Source organism: Macaca thibetana, chromosome 16 (genome assembly GCF_024542745.1).
Source record: "Macaca thibetana thibetana isolate TM-01 chromosome 16, ASM2454274v1, whole genome shotgun sequence".
Classification (NCBI taxonomy): Eukaryota; Metazoa; Chordata; class Mammalia; order Primates; family Cercopithecidae; genus Macaca; species Macaca thibetana.
Genome location: NC_065593.1, coordinates 19,834,759 through 19,855,642, shown reverse-complemented (window position 1 = coordinate 19,855,642; position 20,884 = coordinate 19,834,759). Strand labels below are relative to the sequence as shown.

Below are 20,884 nucleotides of genomic sequence, written 5' to 3'. Positions count from 1 at the left end.
GACCGTGTGCCAGGCACTGTGCTGACTGCCTTCATATGCATCATCTCATTTAATCCTCTCAACCACCTTCTTTGACAAGTATCCCCATCATACAGAAGAGAAAACTGAAGCTCAGAGAGTTTAAGTAACGTGTACAGAGATACACGTTGGCACAGTGAGGAGCTAGGGTTCAAATCCTGGAAGGAGAGACAGCATGGTCACTCTGCTGTACCCTCAAATTTCTGAGATAGGAAGTGGGAGGAAGGGGTGGCAGGAATCTACATTTTAAAAAAGCAGGCCGGGCGCGGTGGCTCAAGCCTGTAATCCCAGCACTTTGGGAGGCCGAGACAGGCGGATCACGAGGTCAGGAGATCGAGACCATCCTGGCTAATACGGTGAAACCCCGTCTCTACTAAAAAATACAAAAAACGAGCCAGGCGAGGTGTCGGGCGCCTGTAGTCCCAGCTACTCGGGAGGCTGAGGCAGGAGAATGGCGTGAACCCAGGAGGCAGAGCTTGCAGTGAGCCGAGATCCGGCCACTGCACTCCAGCCTGGGCGACAGAGCGAGGCTCCATCTCAAAAAAAAAAAGCAGTCAGGCAGGGCGCAGTGGCTCACGCCTGTAATCCCAGCAATTTGGGAGGCCAAGGCGGGCGGATCACAAGGTCAGGAGATCGAGACCATCCTGGCCAACACGGTGAAACCCCATCTCTACTAAAAATACAAAAAATTAGCCGGGCGTGGTGGCGGCGCCTGTAGTCCCAGCTACTCCTGAGGCTGAGGCAGGAGAATAGCGTGAACCCAGGAGGCAGAGCTTGCAGTGATCCCAGATTGCGCCACTGCACTCCAGCCTGGGTGACAGAGTGAGACTCTGTCTCAAAAAAAAAAAAAAAAAAAAAAAAAGGCAGTCAGCTGTGGATTCTGGTCTAATGGATAACACAGCCCTTCTGGACTCACCTACACACCCTTAGGCCTGCTCTGGGGAAGTGGGGGTGGGGGCCTGGGAGGGACAAGGGCACTTTTCCTGCTGTAGGTGACTCATCGTGACCCTGGCTTAGTCACAGCCTGGCACTGTGAACCAGCAGAAGCAGCCATGCCAGTGTGAATTCTGGCCGGTCTGTGAGCTCTGGACCTGACCCAGAGACCGCCTGTTCCAAAGCAGTCCCTCTAAGATCCCTCCCTAGGGCACATGGAAATTACAAGAAAAAGATTTTTTTTTGGTTTTTCGGGACAGAGTTTCGCTCCTGTTGCCCAGGCTGGAGTGCAATGGCACGATCTCAGCTCACCGCAACCTCCGCCTCCTGAGTTCAAGAGATTCTCCTGCCTCAGCCTCCCGAGTAGCTGGAATTACAGGCATGCACCACCATGCCTGTATAATTTTTTGTATTTTTAGTAGAGACGGGGTTTCTTCATGTTGGTCAGGCTGATCTCGAACTCCCGACCTCAGATGATTCGCCTGCCTCAGCCTCCCAAAGTGCTGGGATTACAGGCATGAGCCACTGCGCCCAACTGAAAAAGAATTTTTTTTTTAAGGAGAATAGGCCAGTACTTTGGGAAGCAAAGGTGGGTGAATCACTTGAAGTCAGGAGTTTGAGACCAGTCTGGCCAACTGGGTAAACACCATTTCTATCAAAAATACAAAAATTAGCCAGGCGTGGCGGGCACCTGTGGTCCCAGCTACTAGGGAGGCTGAGGCAGGAGAATCGCTTGAACCCAGGAGGCGGACGTTGCAGTGAGCCAAGATCGTGCCACTGCACTTCAGCCTGGGGGACAGAGAAAGACTCTGTCTCAAGGGGAAAAAAAAAAAAGGAGAAGGAGGAAGAAATCATAACTAAGCTGGAAAATAAAGAGATAAGTGGCCGGGCGCGGTGGCTCACGCCTGTAATCCCAGCACTTTGGGAGGCCGAGACGGGCGGATCATGAGGTCAGGAGATCGAGACCATCCTGGCTAACACGGTGAAATCCCGTCTCTACTAAAAATACAAAAAACTAGCCGGGTGTGGTGGCGGGCGCCTGTAGTCCCAGCTACTGGGGAGGCTGAGGCAGGAGAATGGCGAGAACCTGGGAGGCGGAGCTTGCAGTGAGCCGAGATCGTGCCACCGCACCACTCCAGCCTGGGCGACTGAGCAAGACTCCGTCTCAAAAAAAAAAAAAACATAATAAGCAAGAAGGGAAGACCCAGCCATCAGCCGCCACTCAAGCGTGTCTTCCCTCCTTGTAGACCCAGGAGAATCCAAAACTTCAGACTCCAACAGCATGGGAACAGGAGTGACCCTTGGAACAATGAGCGCGCAAGCCCACCCCTCTCTCCTTTCTTTTCTCATCCTCCTCCATCCCCTTCAAACGTACAGATTTGCAGCTACAATGGTGGCTTTCACCCTCTGATAAGCCTGAGACCTGCCCTACGAAGAAAGTGACCTCCTTGCTTAGGCGACGTTTCTGGTGTGTATTGGGGCGGGGGGAAGCAGAGAAGGGAGGGTCCTGGAAGGAGGCTCTGAAGCAGAGGTGAAGCAGGGAGAGAATGGAAGGCTGCTCATTCCAGCAGAAAAATCCACCCAAATCCTCCCCTCCCAACTTTCCTGACCAAAGAAAGGCATTCCGGCCGGGCGCGGTGGCTCAAGCCTGTAATCCCAGCACTTTGGGAGGCCGAGACGGGCGGATCATGAGGTCAGGAGATCGAGACCATCCTGGCTAACACGGAGAAACCCCGTCTCTACTAAAAAAATACAAAAAACTAGCCGGGCGAGGTGGCGGGTGCCTGTAGTCCCAGCTACTCGGGAGGCTGAGGCAGGAGAATGGCGCAAACCCGGGAGGCGGAGCTGAGATCCAGCCACTGCACTCCAGCCTGGGCGACAGAGCCAGACTCCGTCTCAAAACAAAAAAAAAAAAAAAAAAAAAAGAAAGGCATTCCTTCTTTCAGCAATGGGGAAGAAACTGGAGCTCGACAACCTGCTTGCCTGCCTGGTGCCGTCCCCTGAAGCCGCCAGAGCCGCATCATATGGTCATGACACTGCCCGAGGCTGGGTACCATGTAAAGGGCTCACTCTGAAGTTGGGCTACTTATTCCTACTTTTCCTTAGAAAAAAATAAAGCAGGCAGTAAGAAAATTTCTTTCTGGCTGGGCACGGTGGCTCACGTCTGTAATCCCAGCACTTTGGGAGGCTGAGGCGGGCGGATCACGAGGTCAGGAGATCGAGACCATCCTGGCTAACACGGTGAAACCCTGTCTCTACTAAAAATACAAAAAATTAGCCGGGCGTGGTGGCGGCGCCTGTAGTCCCAGCTACTCGGGAGGCTGAGGCAGGAGAATGGCGTGAACCCGGGAGGCGGAGCTTGCAGTGAGCCGAGATCGCGCCACCGCATTCCAGCCTGGGCGACCGAGCGAGACTCCATCTAAAAAAAATAAATAGGCTGGGCGCGGTGACTCAAGCCTGTAATCCCAGCACTTTGGGAGGCCGAGACAGGCGGATCACGAGGTCAGCAGATCGAGACCATCCTGGCTAACACAGTGAAACCCCGTGTCTACTAGAAAATACAAAAAACTAGCCGGGCAAGGTGGCAGGCGCCTGTAGTCCCAGCTACTCGGGAGGCTGAGGCAGGAGAATGGCGTGAACCCGGGAGGCAGAGCTTGTAGTGAGCTGAGATCGGGCCACTGCACTCCAGCCTGGGCGACAGAGCGAGACACTGTCTCAAAAAAATAAAAAATAAATAAATAAATAAATAAATAAAAAGAAAGGTCAGAGCAGGCCGGGCACAGTGGCTCATGCCTGTCATCCCATCACTTTGGGATGACCATGTTGAGATCGCGCCACTGCACTCCAGCCTGGGCAACAGAGACTGTCACAAAAAAAAAAAAAAAGGTGGATGCCTGTGTAACGTCTGCGATGTCACTCTCACATGCATTCTGGTTTGCTAGAGAAAGGAATGTTGACCCAGTTATAAAGCATTGTAATTGCACTTAATACCTATCTTATCTATCTGCTTCTCGGAGCCACTGTTACTGCGGATAAAGCAAACGAATACTTGTAGTGCTTTCATTTTTCCTTGGGAAAATTAATCGTGGGAAGAGGCATCAAAATTTAGGTGTGTATACAGGATCGTGTCAAGCCCAAAATGTCACACGTTGTGTGGTATCTTCATTGTTTGAGAACCTCCACCCTGGGTTACAAATCAAAGCTCCTCAAGCAGCTGGGCTGACCCCGGGGCTAAACCTGTTCTTGTCTCTAAGCCCCACGTGCACTGTTCCCTCCACCCACAGCCCGCCGCCCTCTTAGAAAAACTCACAGCCATCTGCTGATGAGCTCCGCGGCGGTAGCTTGAAGCTCTCGTTCCTTTTTTTTTTTTTTTTCTGAGACGGAGTCTCGCTCTGTCGCCCAGGCTGGAGGACAGTGGCATAATCTCGGCTCACCGCAACCTCTGCCTTCCGGGTTTAAGGGATTCTCCTGCCTCAGTCTCCTGAGCAGCTGGGATTACGGGTGCTCGCCACCATGCCTGGCTAATTTTGTATTTTTAGTAGAGACGGGGTTTCACCATGTTGGCCAGGCTGGTCTTGAACTCCTGACCTCAGGTGATCCACCCGCCTCGGCCTCCCAACGTGCTGGGACTACAGGTGTGAGCCACCGCACCCGGCCCACTCATTCTCTTTCTTGTGGAGGCAACACTGATTTCATTTTGGGGAGTCATCTCCCACTCTTGGTCCTGTGGTTTCCGGTGTGGTTCACGTAGCTCTGTCTCCAGGGCAGGCACCTGATCCAGGCCTGACGAATCAGAATCTACTCCTCTCCCTCGCTACAGTGACTGGGTCAGGGTGGATACCTCATTCAAGTTGCTGCACTGAGAATCCGCTCTGAGACTTTCACATTTTGGGAAAGAGGCACTTCCTCTTTCTTTCTTTTTTTTTTTTTTTTGAGACGGAGTCTTGCTCTGTCGCCCAGGCTGCAGTGCAGTGTCGAGATCTTGGCTCATTGCAAGCTCCGCCTCCCGGGTTCACGCCATTCTCCTGCCTCAGCCTCCCGAGTATCTGGGACTACAGGCGCCCGCCACCGCGCCCGGCTAGTTTTTTGTATTTTTGGTAGAGACAGGGTTTCACTATGTTAGTCAGGATGGTCTCGATCTCCTGACCTCGTGATCCGCCGGCCTCGGACTCCCAAAGTGCTGGAATTACAGGCTTGATCCACCGCGCCCGGCCGGCACTTCCTCTCTCTGCCTCCAGTGCTGAACTGACAGATGAAAACCTGGAGCTGTGGGTGCCTCTGTGGGTGGCTGTTGCTGCCACTCCACCTCCAGGTGAGAGTCTGCTTGGGAAAGAAGCCACCGTAGAGGAAGGTTGAGCCAGGTGATGGCTCCAGACACATTCCTGACCGTGTGTGAGCACCTGGAAGCAGCCCTACCCCGGGACTAAGGTGCTAATGCTCATAAATGCCATTTGTTTTGGCCCAAGCCAGTTTGGACTGGGTTTGTCACTTGCAACAGAATTTGAACGAGAGGTGGCCAGGCACGGTGGCTCACGCCTGTCATCCCGGCACTTTGGGAGGCCGAGGCGGGAGGATCGCCTGTCAGGAGTTCAAGACCAGCCTGGCCAACATGGTGAAACCCCGTCTCTACTAAAAATACAAAAATTAGCCGGGTGTGTTGGCGCGCACCTGTAGTCCCAGCTACTGAGGAGGCTGAGGCAGAAGAATCACTTGAACCCGGGAGGCGGAGGTTGCAGTCAGCCAAGATTGTGCCACTGCACTCCAGCCTGGGTGACAAGAGCGAGACCGTCTCAAAAACAACCTGCAACATGAGACCCTTGGTTGCCTCCCAGGGGCCCTCCTCGTTTCCTAATACTGACAAGGAGACCACGTTGGCAAACACATATTGCTTTATTTAGTGTTTCTCTGGATTGCAGAAGTGTCAGCAGTGGGCTGAGACCCCCAGAAGGGCACAGAGGCAGCTGGGCAGCCCCCAGGCCCTTGAGGGTAGGGGTGGGGAGAAGCAGCAGAAAGAGGTGGTGCCCCTGCCGCTCCCCCCAAGGCCAGCCCTTCCCCGTGCTCCCATGCCAGGGAGGGGTCAGGGGCCAGAAAAGGCCCTACATCCTTGAGTGGGGCCCAAGTGTGCAGGCAAGCTGTCCGTCATCCTAAGGCCTGGACTCAGGCAGAGGCACTTTTCCCACCTGGCAGCCCCCAGGGCTGATTGCTGGTCAAGGAGCCAACTCTGCTGTCAAAACATGACTGGGTTTTATGGGGCTCCCGGTCCCTGGGAGTGGCAGTGAGGCACTCTGAGGAAGGGCTGCCGTCCTGGTTTTGTGGCAACCTGCCGTATGACCGCGGGCAAGTGCCTTCTCCTGTTTGGGCGTCCGTCTTCTGCTCTAACATGAAGGGGCTGAGCTGTATGATCTCCCAGTCTTCCAACTTCTATGGCCTAAGACGTCCTTCCTCACTCCAGCATGGCCTCAGACTGCGATGATGAGGACAGGAAAAGGGCATTTTTTTTTTTTTTTTTTTTTTTTTTTTTGAGACGGAGTCTCGCTCTGTTGCCCAGGCTGGAGAGCAATGGTATAATCTTGGCTCACTGCAACCTCCACTTCCCGGGTTCAAGCGATTCTCCGCCTCAGCCTCCCGAGTAGCTGGGATTACAGGCGTGCACCACCATGCCCAGGTAATTTTGTATTTTTACTAGAGACGGAGTTTCTTCACGTAGGTCAGGCTGGTCTCGAACTCCTAACCTCAGGTGATCAGCCCACCTTGGCCTCCTAGAGTGCTGGGGTTACAGGCGTGAGCCACCGTGCCCGGCCTAAAAGAACATTCTTTTTTTTTTTTTTTTTTTTTTTTTGAGACGGAGTCTCGCTGTGTCGCCCAGGCTGGAGTGCAGTGGCCGGATCTCAGCTCACTGCAAGCTCTGCCTCCCGGGTTTTTACGCCATTCTCCTGCCTCAGCCTCCCGAGTAGCTGGGACTACAGGCGCCCGCCACCTCGCCCGGCTAGTTTTTTGTATTTTTTTAGTAGAGACGGGGTTTCACCGTGTTAGCCAGGATGGTCTCGAACTCCTGACCTCGTGATCCACCCATCTCGGCCTCCCAAAGTGCTGGGATTACAGGCTTGAGCCACCGCGCCCGGCAGAACATTCTTAAGGCAGGAAGAAGAGGGCAGGCAAGCGTGGTCTCAGCCTGCAGATGGAAGTCAGAGTGGGCTGCAAAAGGTGCAGATGGGCAGGCAGGGAGACAGGTAGACAGACAAGGTGCCAAGGGAATCAGGAGGAGAGGTGGCCTGGCCAGCGAAGAGGGCACCAGAGCCCAGCCCACCCCACCTCTCAGCTACATTCCTCGCCCTGCTGGGGTCAGGGAAAACACACCCATGTGTCCTCGGGTGGGAAATGGCTTTTCTTAAAAAATAGTTTCCTATAAAGCATCAAAAAAAACCTCAGAGAAAACCTCAGCAAAAGTTCCCTTCTCTCAAACATTTGGCATCGGCAGTAGGGCTGGCATGGCTCGCTCTGGCCCTGGCTTTGCTATTGCTGTGGCCCGGCCTGGCCCACTCCTGGGGTAGCTCCTGGCCCCTGCTGCTCCCTCAAGAGAGGGATGGGCAGGAGGTGGGAGACGGCAGGGGGGCTTTGGGGCGTCCCTGGGTCCCCGTCTGAGGGATGGGCAGGAGGTGGGAGATGGCAGGGGGGGCTTCGGGGTGTCCCTGGGTCCCCGTCTGAGGGATGGGCAGGAGGTGGGAGACGGCAGGGGGGCTTCGGGGTTTCCCTGGGTCCCTGAGGGATGGGCAGGAGGTGGGAGACGGCAGGGGGGGCTTCAGGGCGTCCCTGGGTCCCCGTCTGAGGGATGGGCAGGAGGTGGGAGACGGCAGGGGGGCTTCGGGGTATCCCTGGGTCCCTGAGGGATGGACAGGAGGTGGGAGATGGCGGGTGGGTTTCGGGGTGTCCCTGGGTCCCCGTCTGAGGGATGGGCAGGAGGTGGGAGACGGCAGGGGGGGCTTCGGGGCGTCCCCGGATCCCTGTCTGGAAGTTTGAGTCTTTGGTAATTGGGAGGGGAGGACAGAAGCAAAGCGCTGGGAGCTGGGAGTCCAGTGAGCGCCTCTATCACCGGGAATTCAGCCTGGGAGCGACCTGCGGGGCAAAGACATCAAGTGGTGAGGGGGAGACGGGGGGCCCCGGGTCGGGGGCAGAGAGACACCCAAGTGGTGAGGGGGAGACGGGGACCCCGGCACTCAGGCTTTTTTATCCTTTTTATGGAGAGTGGGGTCTCACTATATTGCCCAGTCTGGTCTTGAACTCCTGGGCTCAAGCTATCCTCCTACCTCTGCTTCCCTAAGGGTTGGGATTACAGGCGTGAGCCGCCGCACCCAGCCCCAGCGCTTACATTCACGCGTTTGAGGCAGGCAGGAGTGGTGGGGGCCTAGTGGTCTCCATCCTGGAGACTCGGACCTGACTCCCACAGGAATGCCCACCACCCTGGCCAGGCTGAGCCTCTCCTCCCTCCTGGCACCCCCCAATCATCCCGTGTCTTCCCTGCATTACCGTGCTGCCTTTTTTTTGTTTTGAGACAGGGTCTCATTTTGTCACCCGGGCTGGAATGCAGCAGTGAGATCTTGGGTCTCACTGGAGCCTCAGCCTCCTGGGCTCAAGCGATCCTCCCACCTCAGGCTCCTGAGCAACTGGGAGTACAGGCGCCCGCCACCACACCTGGCTAACCTTTTAGTATATATATATATTTCTGGAGACAGCGTTTTGTTCTTGTTGTCCAGCCTGGAGTGCAGTGGCACAATCTCAGCTCAACGCAACCTCCACCTCCCAGGTTCAAGAACGTGTCTCTCCTGCCTCAGCCTCCCGAGTAGCTGGGATTACAGGCATGCGTCACCATGCCCTGCTAATTTTGTAATTTTAGTAGAGACGGAGTTTCTCCATGTTGGTCAGGCTGGTTTCGAACTCCCGACCTCAGGTGATCTGCCCGCCTTGGCCTCCCAAAGTGCTGGGATCACAGGTGTGAGCCACCGCACCTGGCCTTTTTTTTTTTTTTGAGATGGCATCTCACTCTGTTCCCCAGGCTGGAGTACAGTGGCATGATTTCAGCTCACTGCAATCTCTACCTCCTGGGTTCAAGCAATTCTCCTGCCTCAGCCCCACTACTAGCTGGTATTACAGGCACACACCACCACGCCCAGCTAATTTTTGTATTTTTAGTAGAGTCGCGGTTTCATCATGTTGGCCAGGCTGGTCTCGAATGCCTGACCTCAGGTGATCCGCCCTCCTGGGCCTCCCAAAGTGCTGGGATTACAGGTGTGAGCCACTGCACCCGGCTTTTGTATTTTTTTAGTAGATGGGTTTCACCATGTTGGTCAAGCTGGTCTCAAACTCCTGGTCTCAGGTGATCTGCCCGCCCCGGCCTCCCACAGTGCTGAGATCACAGGCGTGGGCCCCTGGCCTCAGGTGATCCGCCCGCCTCAGCATCCCACAGTGCTGGGATCACAGGCGTGGGCCCCGCGCTGCCACCTTTACAACTTTCTGCACTGAGGGGCGCGAACGGCCCCTCTCTCCGGCCCTCATGGGTGGGCCAGCGGATGGAAGAGGTGGTATGATGGCCTCTGGATTAAGGCCCATGGTGAGGTGCCCGGACTCTGCCCAGCACAGCCAAGGAAGGCACAGCCAGGCCATGAGCGGGAAAGCAGACCCCACTCACCACAGCCAGGTGCCCGTTCTTGGCCTTGGTGATAAGCAGCTCCGAGCCGGGGGTGAAGTCGATGGTACCATCCCTGCCGGGGCCCCCTGCAAACGTGATGCTGGGGGAACGGGGTGGGTGAGGGTTTTTCCATGGAGACAGACCCCCAACTCTAAGGTGGGCCCCCGCTCTGTTCCTGGATGCCCACACAGCTCCCTCTCCGCCCCCCACCCTGTCCCCGGGTGCCCACACAGCCCCCCTCCACCCCCCACCCTGTCCCCGGGTGCCCACACAACCCCCGTCCACCCCCCACCCTGTCCCCGGGTGCCCACAGAGCCCCCTCTCCACCCCCCACCCTGTCCCCGGGTGCCCACACAGCCCCCTCTCCACCCCCCACCCTGTCCCCGGGTGCCCACACAGCACCCTCTCCACCCCCCACCCTGTCCCCGGGTGCCCACACAGCCCCCTCTCCACCCCCCACCCTGTCCCCGGGTGCCCACACAGCCCCCGCTCCACCCCCCCCCCCTGTCCCCGGGTGCCCACACAGCCCCCTCACCACCCCCGCCCTGTCCCCGGGTGCCCACACAGCCCCCTCTCCACCCCCCACCCTGTCCCCGGGTGCCCACACAGCCCCCTCTCCACCCCCCACCCTGTCCCCGGGTGCCCACACAGCCCCCTCACCACCCCCGCCCTGTCCCCGGGTGCCCACACAGCCCCCTCTCCACCCCCCACCCTGTCCCCGGGTGCCCACACAGCCCCCTCTCCACCCCCCACCCTGTCCCCGGGTGCCCACACAGCCCCCTCACCACTCCCGGCCCGCATCTCACCTGCCCTGGTTGATGTTGACGTTGTTCACACGGTCGGCACTGATGGCTGTCTTGGTCAGCGTCTCAATCACATGGTCACTCTGCAGCACCACATCTCCCTGGGGGGCCAGGAAGGAGGGATCAGGCCCTGGCCAGAACTCGAGGACCCTCTGCCTCACCTCCCCATCCACTCCTCACTCCCTATCCACCCCCTGCCCCCATCCACCCCCCAACTCCTCCCCATCCAGCACCCCATTCACCCCCAATCCCCCCTACCCCCTCATCCCATCCATCCCCCCACCTCCCCATCCACCCCCACGCCCCCTCCCCCCCACCTCCTCATCCACCCCCACACCCCCTCCCCCCCACCTCCTCATCCACCCCCACCTCCCCCTCCCCCCGATTACTCCCCAATCCACCTCCCCATCCATGAAAGGGCACCTTTTGCTTATTGTCTTCACGCTGTACATGAAGCACAAACAGACTGTCGCTCAGGCTGCTCACGGAGATTCCTGAAGGGAGAGGGCAAAGGTCAGAGGTCAAGTGTCAAAGCAGGGGCCCTCCCCCTGCAGCCCTGGACCCTGGCTGACCGGTCAGGTTGGCGTAATCAATCCTCTGCTTAACTTTGGCGTCCTCCACGATGACCACGGCGTTGGGCGTAAGCAGCAGCTGCCGGGAGCGAGGCTTGTAGCCCTTGCGGTCATATTTCACGACAGGCACAGCATACTGGGGACAGAGGCCAGGCTGAAGGGGCTTGGGGAGAAGCTCCCAAGGCTCCGCCTGTACCCTGACCTGCCTCCAGCTCCTGGGCAGCAGAACCGCGCTGCCGGACTCAGGGCTGCAGGCAGGCTCTTACCTGAATGGGCTCAGATGGACTCAGGGTTGAGGGCAGGCTCTTACCTGAATGGGCTCAGAGCCCAGGGCCTGAAGCACTCGGGAGCTGATCTCGTCTGCACCTGCAACCCAGATGGCAGGGAGGGAGGTCAGAGGAGGCAACAGGGGACTAGGACAATGACGAAAGGTCTGAGTGCTGGAAAGTCAAGGGCTCACCAAGCCGAGTGCTAATGAAGAGTCTGGGCACACTCTGAGGGTAATTATCCTTCTTGCCCTTGAAGATCTCACTAGCCACGGCCTTCTGCTGCAGCTAAGGAGACAAGGGGGGTGAGGAGAGTATCACGGTGGGGGGTACTATCTTGGGGGGCAGAGCCAGCCTTAGGACCTGAGACAGCCCTCCCTCACCTGCTTGCTGGTGCCCCTCTTGCTCAGCACCAGGAGGTTGAGCCCTGCCCCCCACACTCCCATCAACCCCCCACTTCCTGACCCTCTGCCGCCACCAAACACTCCCCAGCGGTGTCATGAAGGCACTGCCGGGTTTTGAAACTAGCCTTTGGCCGGGCGCGGTGGCTCAAGCCTGTAATCCCAGCACTTTGGGAGGCCGAGACGGGTGGATCACGAAGTCAGGAGATCGAGACCATCCTGGCAAACACAGTGAAACCCCGTCTCTACTAAAACTACAAAAAACTAGCCGGGCGAGGTGGCGGCGCCTGTAGTCCCAGCTACTCGGGAGGCTGAGGCAGGAGAATGGCGTAAACCCGGGAGGCGGAGCTTGCAGTGAGCTGAGATTCGGCCACTGCACTCCAGCCTGGGCGACAGAGCGAGACTCCGTCTCAAAAAAAAAAAAAAAAAAAAAAAAAACTAGCCTTTGTAATGTTTCCCCACCCCATCAGGCCCTGGTGGCCCTGAGACTCAGCTCCAGCTTGGGGTCTTCTAAGTAGCAGATCACTAATACTCAAGGTTACTAGAGGTTATCTATGCTGGGTGGGTGTTTTAGAATCATCCAGTACTGAGTTGGCAAAAACACGGCACATCAACCAATGCCTGTAATGAGGGCAAACATCACCAATCCATCCAAGTGAAGATGCAGACTTTTCAACACAGGGTTCTGAGCAGTCTCTACCAATCAAGGGCAGTTGGCCCACAAGGTGAACCCTATTGGCCACCCCAAATGTACTCCAGCGTCCACTTCCTACACAAGGCCCAGCAGGGCCTGGCATCCAACTGAGGTCGCCAGTAGACCGGGTTAAATACAGTAGACCGAAGAAACGACAGCAGACAGGGGTAAATACAGCAGACAGGGGTAAATACAGCAGACAGGCGTAAATACGGCAGACAGGGGTAAATACGGCACACAGAGGTAAATATGGCAGACAGGCGTAAGTACGGCAGACAGGGGTAAATACGGCAGACGGGTAAATACGGTAGGCGGGGTAAATACGGTAGGCGGGGTAAATATGGTAAACCGAGGTAAATACGATAGATGGGGTAAATATGATAGACGAGGTAAATACGATAGACGGGGTAAATACGGTAGACGGGGGTAAATACGATAGACGGGGTAAATACGATAGACGGGGTAAATACGGTAGACGGGGGTAAATACGATAGACGGGGTAAATACGATAGACGAGATAAATACCATAGACGAGGTAAAAACGGGGTAAACACGGTAGGCTGAGGTAAATACGGTAGACGAGGGTAAATACGGTAGGCAGGATAAATACGGTAGATCAAAGTAAATACGACAGACGCGGTAAATACGGTAGGCCGAGATAATACGGTAGGCAGAGTAAATACGATAAGCCGAGATAAATAAGGAAGGCAGGGTAAATACGGTAGACCAGGGTAAATACGATAGACGAGGTAGAGTAGACCGGGGTAAATACGGTAGACTGGGGTAAATAGAATAGACCAGGGTAAATACAGTAGGCGGGGTAAATACGGTAGACCAGGGTAAATGCCCCTCTAGGCCGACACTCTCTGAGGAATGCCTGCGGTTCCCTGACTCCACTTCCTCATCCTCACCCAGCACCACTCTCCGTACCTGCTGCTTCCACTCAGGGCTGATGCTCCGGCAGTATTTCCACACCATGTTCTTTATGCACAGCTCCCGCAGAAGCTCTGAGGCCTGAAGGGAAGAGTGAGGTCAGAGCTCCTGGACACCCTGGGCCCTTCCCTCTGAAGACATCGAACATATGTTACCCCAGCCTTTGGATAAGCAAAGCCCCCTCCATCTGGATGATGCTTCCACTCCTGAGTCAAGAGACCTTACTCAGCAGGGCGCGGTGGTTCACACCTATAATCCCAGCACTTCGGGAGGCCGAGGTGGGTGGATCACCCGAGGTCAGGAGTTCAAGACCAGCCAGGCCAACATGGTGAAACCATATCTCTACTAAAAATAAAAAAATTAGCTGGGCGTAGTGGCAGGTGCCTGTAATCCCAGCTACTTGGGAGGCTGAGGCAGGAGAATCACTTGAACCCGGGAGGCAAAGGTTGCAGGGAGCCAAGATCGCGCCACTCCCTGGGCGACAGTGTGAGACTCCATCTCAAAAAAAAAAAAAAAAAAAAAAAGAAACCTTACTTTTCACTGCCCAGCTCTGGTCCGGGCCCTCCGTGAGCCCCTCCCTGACCGATCCTTTGGCCCCAAGAAATCAGACCCTTCTGCTGTGTACTTTGATGGTCCCTAACTTGGCAGGGGGTGCCCACAGACCTCACGCAGGGCAGGTGGGGGTGTGGGCCAGGAGGTGTCCAGGACATTCCGGGGCAGCTGCCGCCGCAGGTTTAGCAAAAAAGAGGTGCGCACGTGGTCCAGGAAGAAGGCGTTCTCGGGGCAACGGGGGGCGTGGCGCAGGATGAAGCCTCGGATGAGCCTGGGGTCGGGGGCCAGACAGGGTTGAGGGTGAGGAGGCTGGTGGTGAACCCCCCACACGCCCTGCTCTGCAGCCCCCCCAAGGCACCCTGGTGCTCACCGCCGGATGGTCTGCGCTGCCCACTTCCTCTTGGTTGCCTTCCTCCGGCCCAGCGTTCCACGCCACCACGACTGGATGCAGATGGCTGTCGTGGAGACCACAGATGGCTGACCTCCATCTTCTTACCATGGTGGCCTCCCCTGGCCCCAGACCCCGCCCCTCCTGAAAACCCATGGGCCCACGAACCTGATCGCTTCACCCGGAGGAATTTCTGCCGCCAGTGAAAGCCCCTCCAGGCAGCTTGGATCTTGGTGGCTGCAGTTGGGAAAGAAAGGCAATTGGCCAGAGCGCGGGGAGCCAGCTGGGAGCCTGGTGCCGTCTGCACTCCATGAGTGGCATGAATGGGACAGTGGCCGAAGGAGCCAGCGAGCAGCAGAGTAGTGAAGAAGAATGAATGTGGGGACTGCCCGGAGAAGGGGGGGCAGTGGGTGCGAAGGCGGGCGTGAGGCTGGAGCTGGTAGGGAGGGGGTTCCAAGTCAACTAGTGGACTCCCTGGAGGAGGACTCCCTGGAGCTGGGTGTGGGGCTGGAGCTGGTAGGGAGGGGGTTCCAAGTCGACTAGTGGACTCCCTGGAGAAGGACTCCCTGGAGCTGGGTGTGGGGCTGGAGCTGGTAGGGAGGGGTGGACTCCCTGGAGAAGGAGCCCAAGGGAGTGACTTCCCTGCTTCCCGGAACAGACCCCGTGCGGCAGGAAAGGTGGGCTTCTCTCTCACCTAGGCTCTGCCGCCGGACCTCCAGGGCATCCTCTGTGGCAAACAGGGTCTTGGGGAAGCGGATGAAGATCTTGGTCCTGGGAAAGCAGCAGTGATCAGCCTGGGGTTGCCACCCCTATTCCCCGCAGGCACCTGGCATGGGCACTACTCACCTGCCCATCTTGTACTCTTCTGGCTTGTAGCCCAGGTGCCGGACCAGCACAGCCACCCCATCCTGCGGCCGTCCTGCCCACGTGGGCCACGTCTCTGGGCACAGTGACTTGTACCTGGGGATAGGAGGGGCAGGAATGCACGCGGTCCCCACCCACCCCAGTTAGCAGCCTGCTCTGGGCACCCACTGGGTGCTCCCATTGACTCGTTCACAGCTCGCAGGAGGCTCACTCGGTCACTGCTCCCATTTTAAAGATGAGGAAACCGTTCTTACCTACCTAAGGCCAAGTAACTAGGAAGTGGCAGAGATGAAATTCACACCGTTTGGCCCCCCAGACCCCCGACTCAGAACCACCACAAAGCCGCTCCACCCTTTCTGAGCCGCTTGGAAGCTGCCCTACAAGGCTTGCTACCGCCTGCCCCTGATGCCCGGCACGTGGACGTAGGCCTCCTGTACCCCTGAGCGGGCGCTCCCGGAGGGCACGGCCAGGGGAGCCGGTCGTTCTGTCCACCCAGCTTGATGTCAGGTCTGCAGCACCAAAGGTTCCTAGCACGAGGCCCCCAGCAGCCCAGGACCTCCGCGTCCACATTTCTAAAATGTGGCCGAGAACCCCTGTCTGCCCTCATGGGACCTAGGGGCTCCTACCCTCCCGCTCCCCTTCCCCAGCACCAAGCCGGACCTGCCCCTACCTTTGCAGGAAAGCTTCGTATTTGCGGCGATAGGCAAAGCCGGCTCTGCGCACGCGCAGGTTCTCCATCAGCCCCAGGTACTTCACCTGGTGCCGGATCAGCACCTCATCAAAGCGGCCTGGGCGGTGGGGAGAGCCACGGTCAGCGGGCTGGCGCTGACAGTCTGTCAATTGCAGGGGAGGCCCGGCCCCTAAGTCCCCCGTGGGAGGGGCCTACCGGGCTGTTTGGCATCATTAGGCTTGATGCAGCGGACGTAGGCGGGCTCCTTGGACTGCAGGATCTCCACCAGCTGCAGGAGGCTCATCTTGAACTGGGTGGCGACCTGGAGAGCCGAGAGGCATGGAAGGTTGGCCGGAGCTGGGCTAAAGCTGCTGACCCCAGCAGCGAGTACCCCACTCCTCCGGCTAGTGACGCAAGCAACAGCCCCTGATTCGGCCTGGCCCTTATTCCTCCCACCGCACATTCCTCACCGCAGAGGAGGGGGCCAGACTCCACCCTTACCCTCCGGCTGGGCGAGGCACCGTAGTCTCCGAGCCTCACTCCAGTCTAAAACTCCTGCTCAGGTCTCCCAGCAACCTCAATGCTACACCTCCCATTAGTGACCCTTCTTTTTCTTTCTAGAACTTCAGGGCTGCGTTCCTGAACAGCGTGTCCCATGCTACACATTCAGCTATTATCTGGGTACGCTGCTCTGCAGGATCTGGAAGGATCTCAGGCCTGGCGGAGGAACACACTCCTTAGCAAAGATTCACAATTCCGTGTGGTCCGAGAGTAGCAGGTGTGTGCCTGGGGGTTCTGAGAGCCCCACAAAGGGACAGCTCATCCAGTCTGAGGGGTAGGGAGCACCAGGAGGCGTCTTCTAGAAATGACGCTCGGCTGAGCTTTAAAGGGTAAGGAGGGGCGGCTGCAGTGGCTCACGCTTGCAGCAGTGGCTACGGGGAAAGACTGAGGGGAAGCTGCTAAGTACTCCGGCAAGATCCACTGGCTGGAGGAGGGGGACAAGGAGAAAAAAGAACTAAGGGGCCGGGTGCGGTGGCTCACGCCTGTAATCCCAGCACTTTGGGAGGCCGAGGCGGGCGGATCACCTGAGGTCGTGAGTTCAAGATCGCCTGGCCAACACGGTGAAACCCCCGCTCTACAAAAGTTAGCTGGGCATGATGGCAGGTGCCTGTAATCCCAGCTACTTGGGAGGCTGAGGCAAGATAATTAAGTGAACCTCCCACTTGAGCCTGGGAAGCGGAGGTTGCAGTGAGCCCAGATTGCGCCACTGCACTCCAGCCTGGGCGACAGAGCGAGACTCCGTTTCAAAACAAAAAAAGAACCAGGGATGACACCCAAGTTTCTGGCTTGGGAGACTGGGCTAGTGATCCCTGTCCTGAGTTAGGGAGAGAAGGAGAAAGCCTGGAGGGGGAGACCAAGGGCCCGTTTGTTACAGACCAGTGGGGTCTAGGTGCCCGGGGCCATCTAGGGGAAGAGGATGAGATACGTGAGTCTGTGGCTTGTGGGAGAGGCCTAGGCGGGAGGGTGTGCAAGCATCCACAGCAGGGAGACGCTAGGGCCAGGAGTATGTGGGCACTTAAGGAGAGGGTGGGGCAGACAGCAGCAGCGGGCAGGGGGCCAGGGAGCCAGACCCTGGGTGGCATGATGCCTGCATGCCCTCCCTGCTAGGCAGTCTGGCTTCCACCTCCCTATGGACCCACTGACCTCACTCTTCTGGGGCTCCCTCTTCTTACCAAGCCCAACAGCCGTACCTCTGCCCCCAGCTCGCTGGAGCTCTCCCTGCACCTGGCACCCTGGCCATGCCTGCCTTTCCCGGTCCTTCTCCTTGATGCCATGGCTTTCCCGCTCACCTCCTGGCCTTTCAGACTCTGTGTCTGGATTGGACCCTGACTATAGGTTCATCTGACATTCCCAAGTCATCTCCAATGCCTCCTCCTCCAGGGAGCCTCCCCAACCCCTCACCCCTTCCGCCCTGTCAGGCCATTTGCTGTTCCCTCTTTTTTTTTTTTTTGAGGCGGAGTCTTGCTCTGTTGCCCAGGCTGGAGTGCAGTGGCCGAATCTCAGCTCACTGCAAGCTCCACCTCCCGGGTTCACGCCATTCTCCTGCCTCAGCCTCCCGAGTAGCTGGGACTACAGGCGCCCGCCACCTCGCCCGGCTAGTTTTTTGTACTTTTTAGTAGAGACGGGGTTTCACCGTGTTAACCAGGAAAGTCTCGATCTCCTGACCTCGTGATCCGCCCGTCTCGACCTCCCAAAGTGCTGGGATTACAGGCTTGAGCCACTGCGCCCGGCCGCTGTTCCCTCTTCTAAGTTTGCAAAGCACCCTGTGCACGTTGCTGCAGGCACACCCACTCATTCTGGTACCTCAGTGCCTGGCAGCGTCTGCTATAAATGTCTGCTGAGTGGGTGGACACATGACAGCAGCCACACAGAGGCAGCTGTCAACACAGGGACACCCACAGAGACAGAGGTACACACGGATTCCCCTACAGACACAGCCCACACTTAAGACACATGGCTCCACTCTAGACACAGCACACACACACACAAGTAGGCAAACAGGGATGGGCGCGGTGGCTTACACCGGTAACCCTAACACTTTGGGAGGCCGAGGCAGGTGTTTCACCTGAGGTCAGGAGTTTGAGACCAGCCTGGCCAACATGGTGAAACCCCATCTCTACTAAAAATACAAAAAATTAGCCGGGTGTGGTGGCAGGCACCTGTAATCCCAGCTACTTAGGAGGATGAGGCAGGAGAATCGCTTGAACCCGGTAGGTGGAGGTTGTAGTGAGCCAAGATTGCGCCACTGCACTCCAGCAAGGCTCTGTCTCAAAAAAAAAAAAAAAAGTAGGCAAAGAGGCACCTAAGGCAGCCCCCTACAGACACCTGCATATGTGCACACAGGCTCCAACACACGTTCACACGCACGCTGCCAGCTCCCAGGCTCACGCAGGCCCTCATGCACGTTGGGGTGCACACACCCCTGTGCCCGGTCCCGCCACCTCCTCACCGTCTCTGGCCGCTTCTTGTCACTGAGCTCGCTCCGGTCGAAGCACTGGCTCATAATGGGATTCTTCGAGCTACACATGGTCTGTGTGGGCAGAGCCGGGGTCAGGGAGGGGTACAGGGACAGGCAGGACAGGCTCCTGGACACAGGTGCAGAGCTGTGGGCTACCACCACCCCCACGCCAGCCTCCCGGGTCCTCCTCACCTCCTTAAGGTTCCGGAAGAGAAGGTCATTGTTTTTGTCCAGAAACCCTGGGAGGGGAGAGCAGGTGTGAGGTGAGACAGCCTCCCTGCAGGCCCCGGTGGGGACACAGCCCCAGAACCCTCACCTGTCACGCTGTAAGTCACCTCCCCAGCGTAGTGCAGAAGGCGGAATTCCCCTCGGCCCAGAGATTTCCGGGTCCGCTGGTCAGCCAGCTTGTGCCTGGGGGTGATGGGGTGGAAGCTGCAGATGGCCGGCCTGAACCAAGCCCTCTGCCTGCTGAAGGGGCTTCAGGAACAGGAACCAGCCACGTAAAGAGCAGGCGCACCCCAGGCCGGGCACGGTGGCTCACGGCTGTAACCCCAGCAGTTTGGGAGGCCGAGGCGGGCGGATCACAAGGTCAGTAGTTCGAGACCAGCCTGGCCAATATGGTGAAACCCCGTCTCTACTAAAAACACAAAAATTAGCCAGGCATGGTGGTGGGCACCTGTAGTCCCAGCTACTTAGGAGGCTGAGGAAGGAGAATCGCTTGAACCTGGGAGGTGGAGGTTGCAGTGAGCCAAGACTGAGCCACTATACTCCAGCCTGGGTGACAGACCAAGATTCCGTCTCAAAAAAAAAAAAAAAAAAAAAAAAAGAGCAGGCACACCCCAGGGCTGGGTCACTGAGGCAGGCCAGGCAGAGCCAGTGGCCTCCCTGCTCAGAGTAGACCACAGAGGCTCAGAGAGGTCGATGGCCCTGGTCGGGGCCACACAGTGCCAGGACTGGGAACTTCGCCATCTGACGGCCAGGGCACGCTGCAGGGAGGGCAACTCGCGTTGCTTCCGGCTGCTGCGGGCTCTGCTCAGAAGGCGGTGGTGAGCTGCCCACTACTCAGAACGGAATCTGCCGCCCCAAGAGAGCACTAAAGTCTTAGGCATGTTTATACCCTTTGGCCCACTTGCTACTTTTAAGAACTATTTCAAGCAGCTAACCAGAGATACAAAGATGGAAGGCACGAGATGTCTGTGGCAGCCTTGTGATTCCAGCAGAAACCCGGTGGCTGGCCAGGGGCCCCGAAGAGCTGGCTGAGAGAGAGGAGTATCTGTGGGTCAGAGCCACTCCAGGAAGAGTTTTGAGGAAAATTTTCTGTTTGATGATACAGGAAAATGTGCAGGATATAGCATTACCCTGAGTCTTATACACAAGAAATTCTTGTCTATGAAAAAAATGCATAGAAAAAGGCAGGAGGGAAAGGCAGGAGGGAAATGCCTCACACGGTTATCAGCCGTGGCCTTTGGGCAACAGAATCACAGGTGGCTTTTGCGTACAGTCCAACTTTGCGCTAATGAGCAATATTATTTTTATAATCAGAAATAAGTTTTTAGTATTTATTATTTAACGAATCAGGCAGCCCCTAAACCAGAACAGATTCAGAGAGACTCCCAGAAACAAGTTTTTTGTTTTTTTTTTTTTTTTTTTGAGACGGAGTCTGGCTCTGTCATCCAGGCTGGAGTGCAGTGGCGTGATCTCAGCTGACTGCAACCTCCACCTCCCGGGTTCAAGCGATTTCCCTGGCTCCCGAGTAGCTGGAATTACAGGTGCCCACTACCAGGCCTGGCTAATTTTTGTAGTTTTAATAGAGACGGGGTTTCGCCATGTTGGCCAGGCTGGTCTTGAACTCCTGGCCTCAGGTGATCCGCCCGCCTCGGCCTCCCACAGTGTTGGGATGACAGGCGTGAGCCACTGTGCCCATCCAGAGACAAATTTTCAGTATCTTTTTTTTTGTTGTTGTTGTTGAGACGGAGTCTCGCTCTGTCGCCCGGGCTGGAGTGCAGTGGCTGGATCTCAGCTCACTGCAAGCTCCGCCTCCCGCGTTCACGCCATTCTCCTGCCTCAGCCTCCCGAGTAGCTGGGACT

The 20,884-nt window shown here is 57.1% G+C and overlaps 2 protein-coding genes across 8 annotated transcripts in view; both read right to left on the bottom strand.

Annotated features, from left to right (window-relative positions):
• YWHAE (tyrosine 3-monooxygenase/tryptophan 5-monooxygenase activation protein epsilon) overlaps positions 1-10,648 on the bottom strand; it is a 130,631-nt gene extending 119,983 nt beyond the window's left edge. Inside the window, exon 1 of the mRNA XM_050763583.1 lies at positions 10,645-10,648. The gene's annotated coding sequence lies outside the window, so the exon portion shown is untranslated. The remainder of the gene's footprint in view (positions 1-10,644) is intronic.
• Positions 7,901-20,884, bottom strand: part of MYO1C (myosin IC) — a 30,708-nt gene continuing 17,724 nt past the window's right edge. For 4 of the 7 annotated variants that reach the window (XM_050763511.1, XM_050763514.1, XM_050763513.1 and 1 more), the window contains 12 exons: positions 19,113-19,207; positions 18,989-19,035; positions 18,788-18,868; positions 15,994-16,099; positions 15,778-15,895; positions 15,090-15,203; positions 14,938-15,014; positions 14,412-14,480; positions 14,226-14,310; positions 13,967-14,126; positions 12,614-13,384; positions 11,731-12,575 (listed from right to left, as the gene is read on the bottom strand). In XM_050763511.1, coding sequence (XP_050619468.1) covers positions 12,225-12,575; positions 12,614-13,384; positions 13,967-14,126; positions 14,226-14,310; positions 14,412-14,480; positions 14,938-15,014; positions 15,090-15,203; positions 15,778-15,895; positions 15,994-16,099; positions 18,788-18,868; positions 18,989-19,035; positions 19,113-19,207 — 2,074 coding nt within the window. In that variant the 3' untranslated portion in view covers positions 11,731-12,224. Of the gene's footprint in view, positions 8,065-9,634; positions 9,735-10,440; positions 10,539-10,860; positions 10,932-11,009; positions 11,146-11,319; positions 11,376-11,469; positions 11,564-11,730; positions 13,385-13,966; positions 14,127-14,225; positions 14,311-14,411; positions 14,481-14,937; positions 15,015-15,089; positions 15,204-15,777; positions 15,896-15,993; positions 16,100-18,787; positions 18,869-18,988; positions 19,036-19,112; positions 19,208-20,884 lie in introns of those variants that run through there. The other 3 variants (XM_050763517.1, XM_050763518.1, XM_050763515.1) reach the window with 3 other exon arrangements.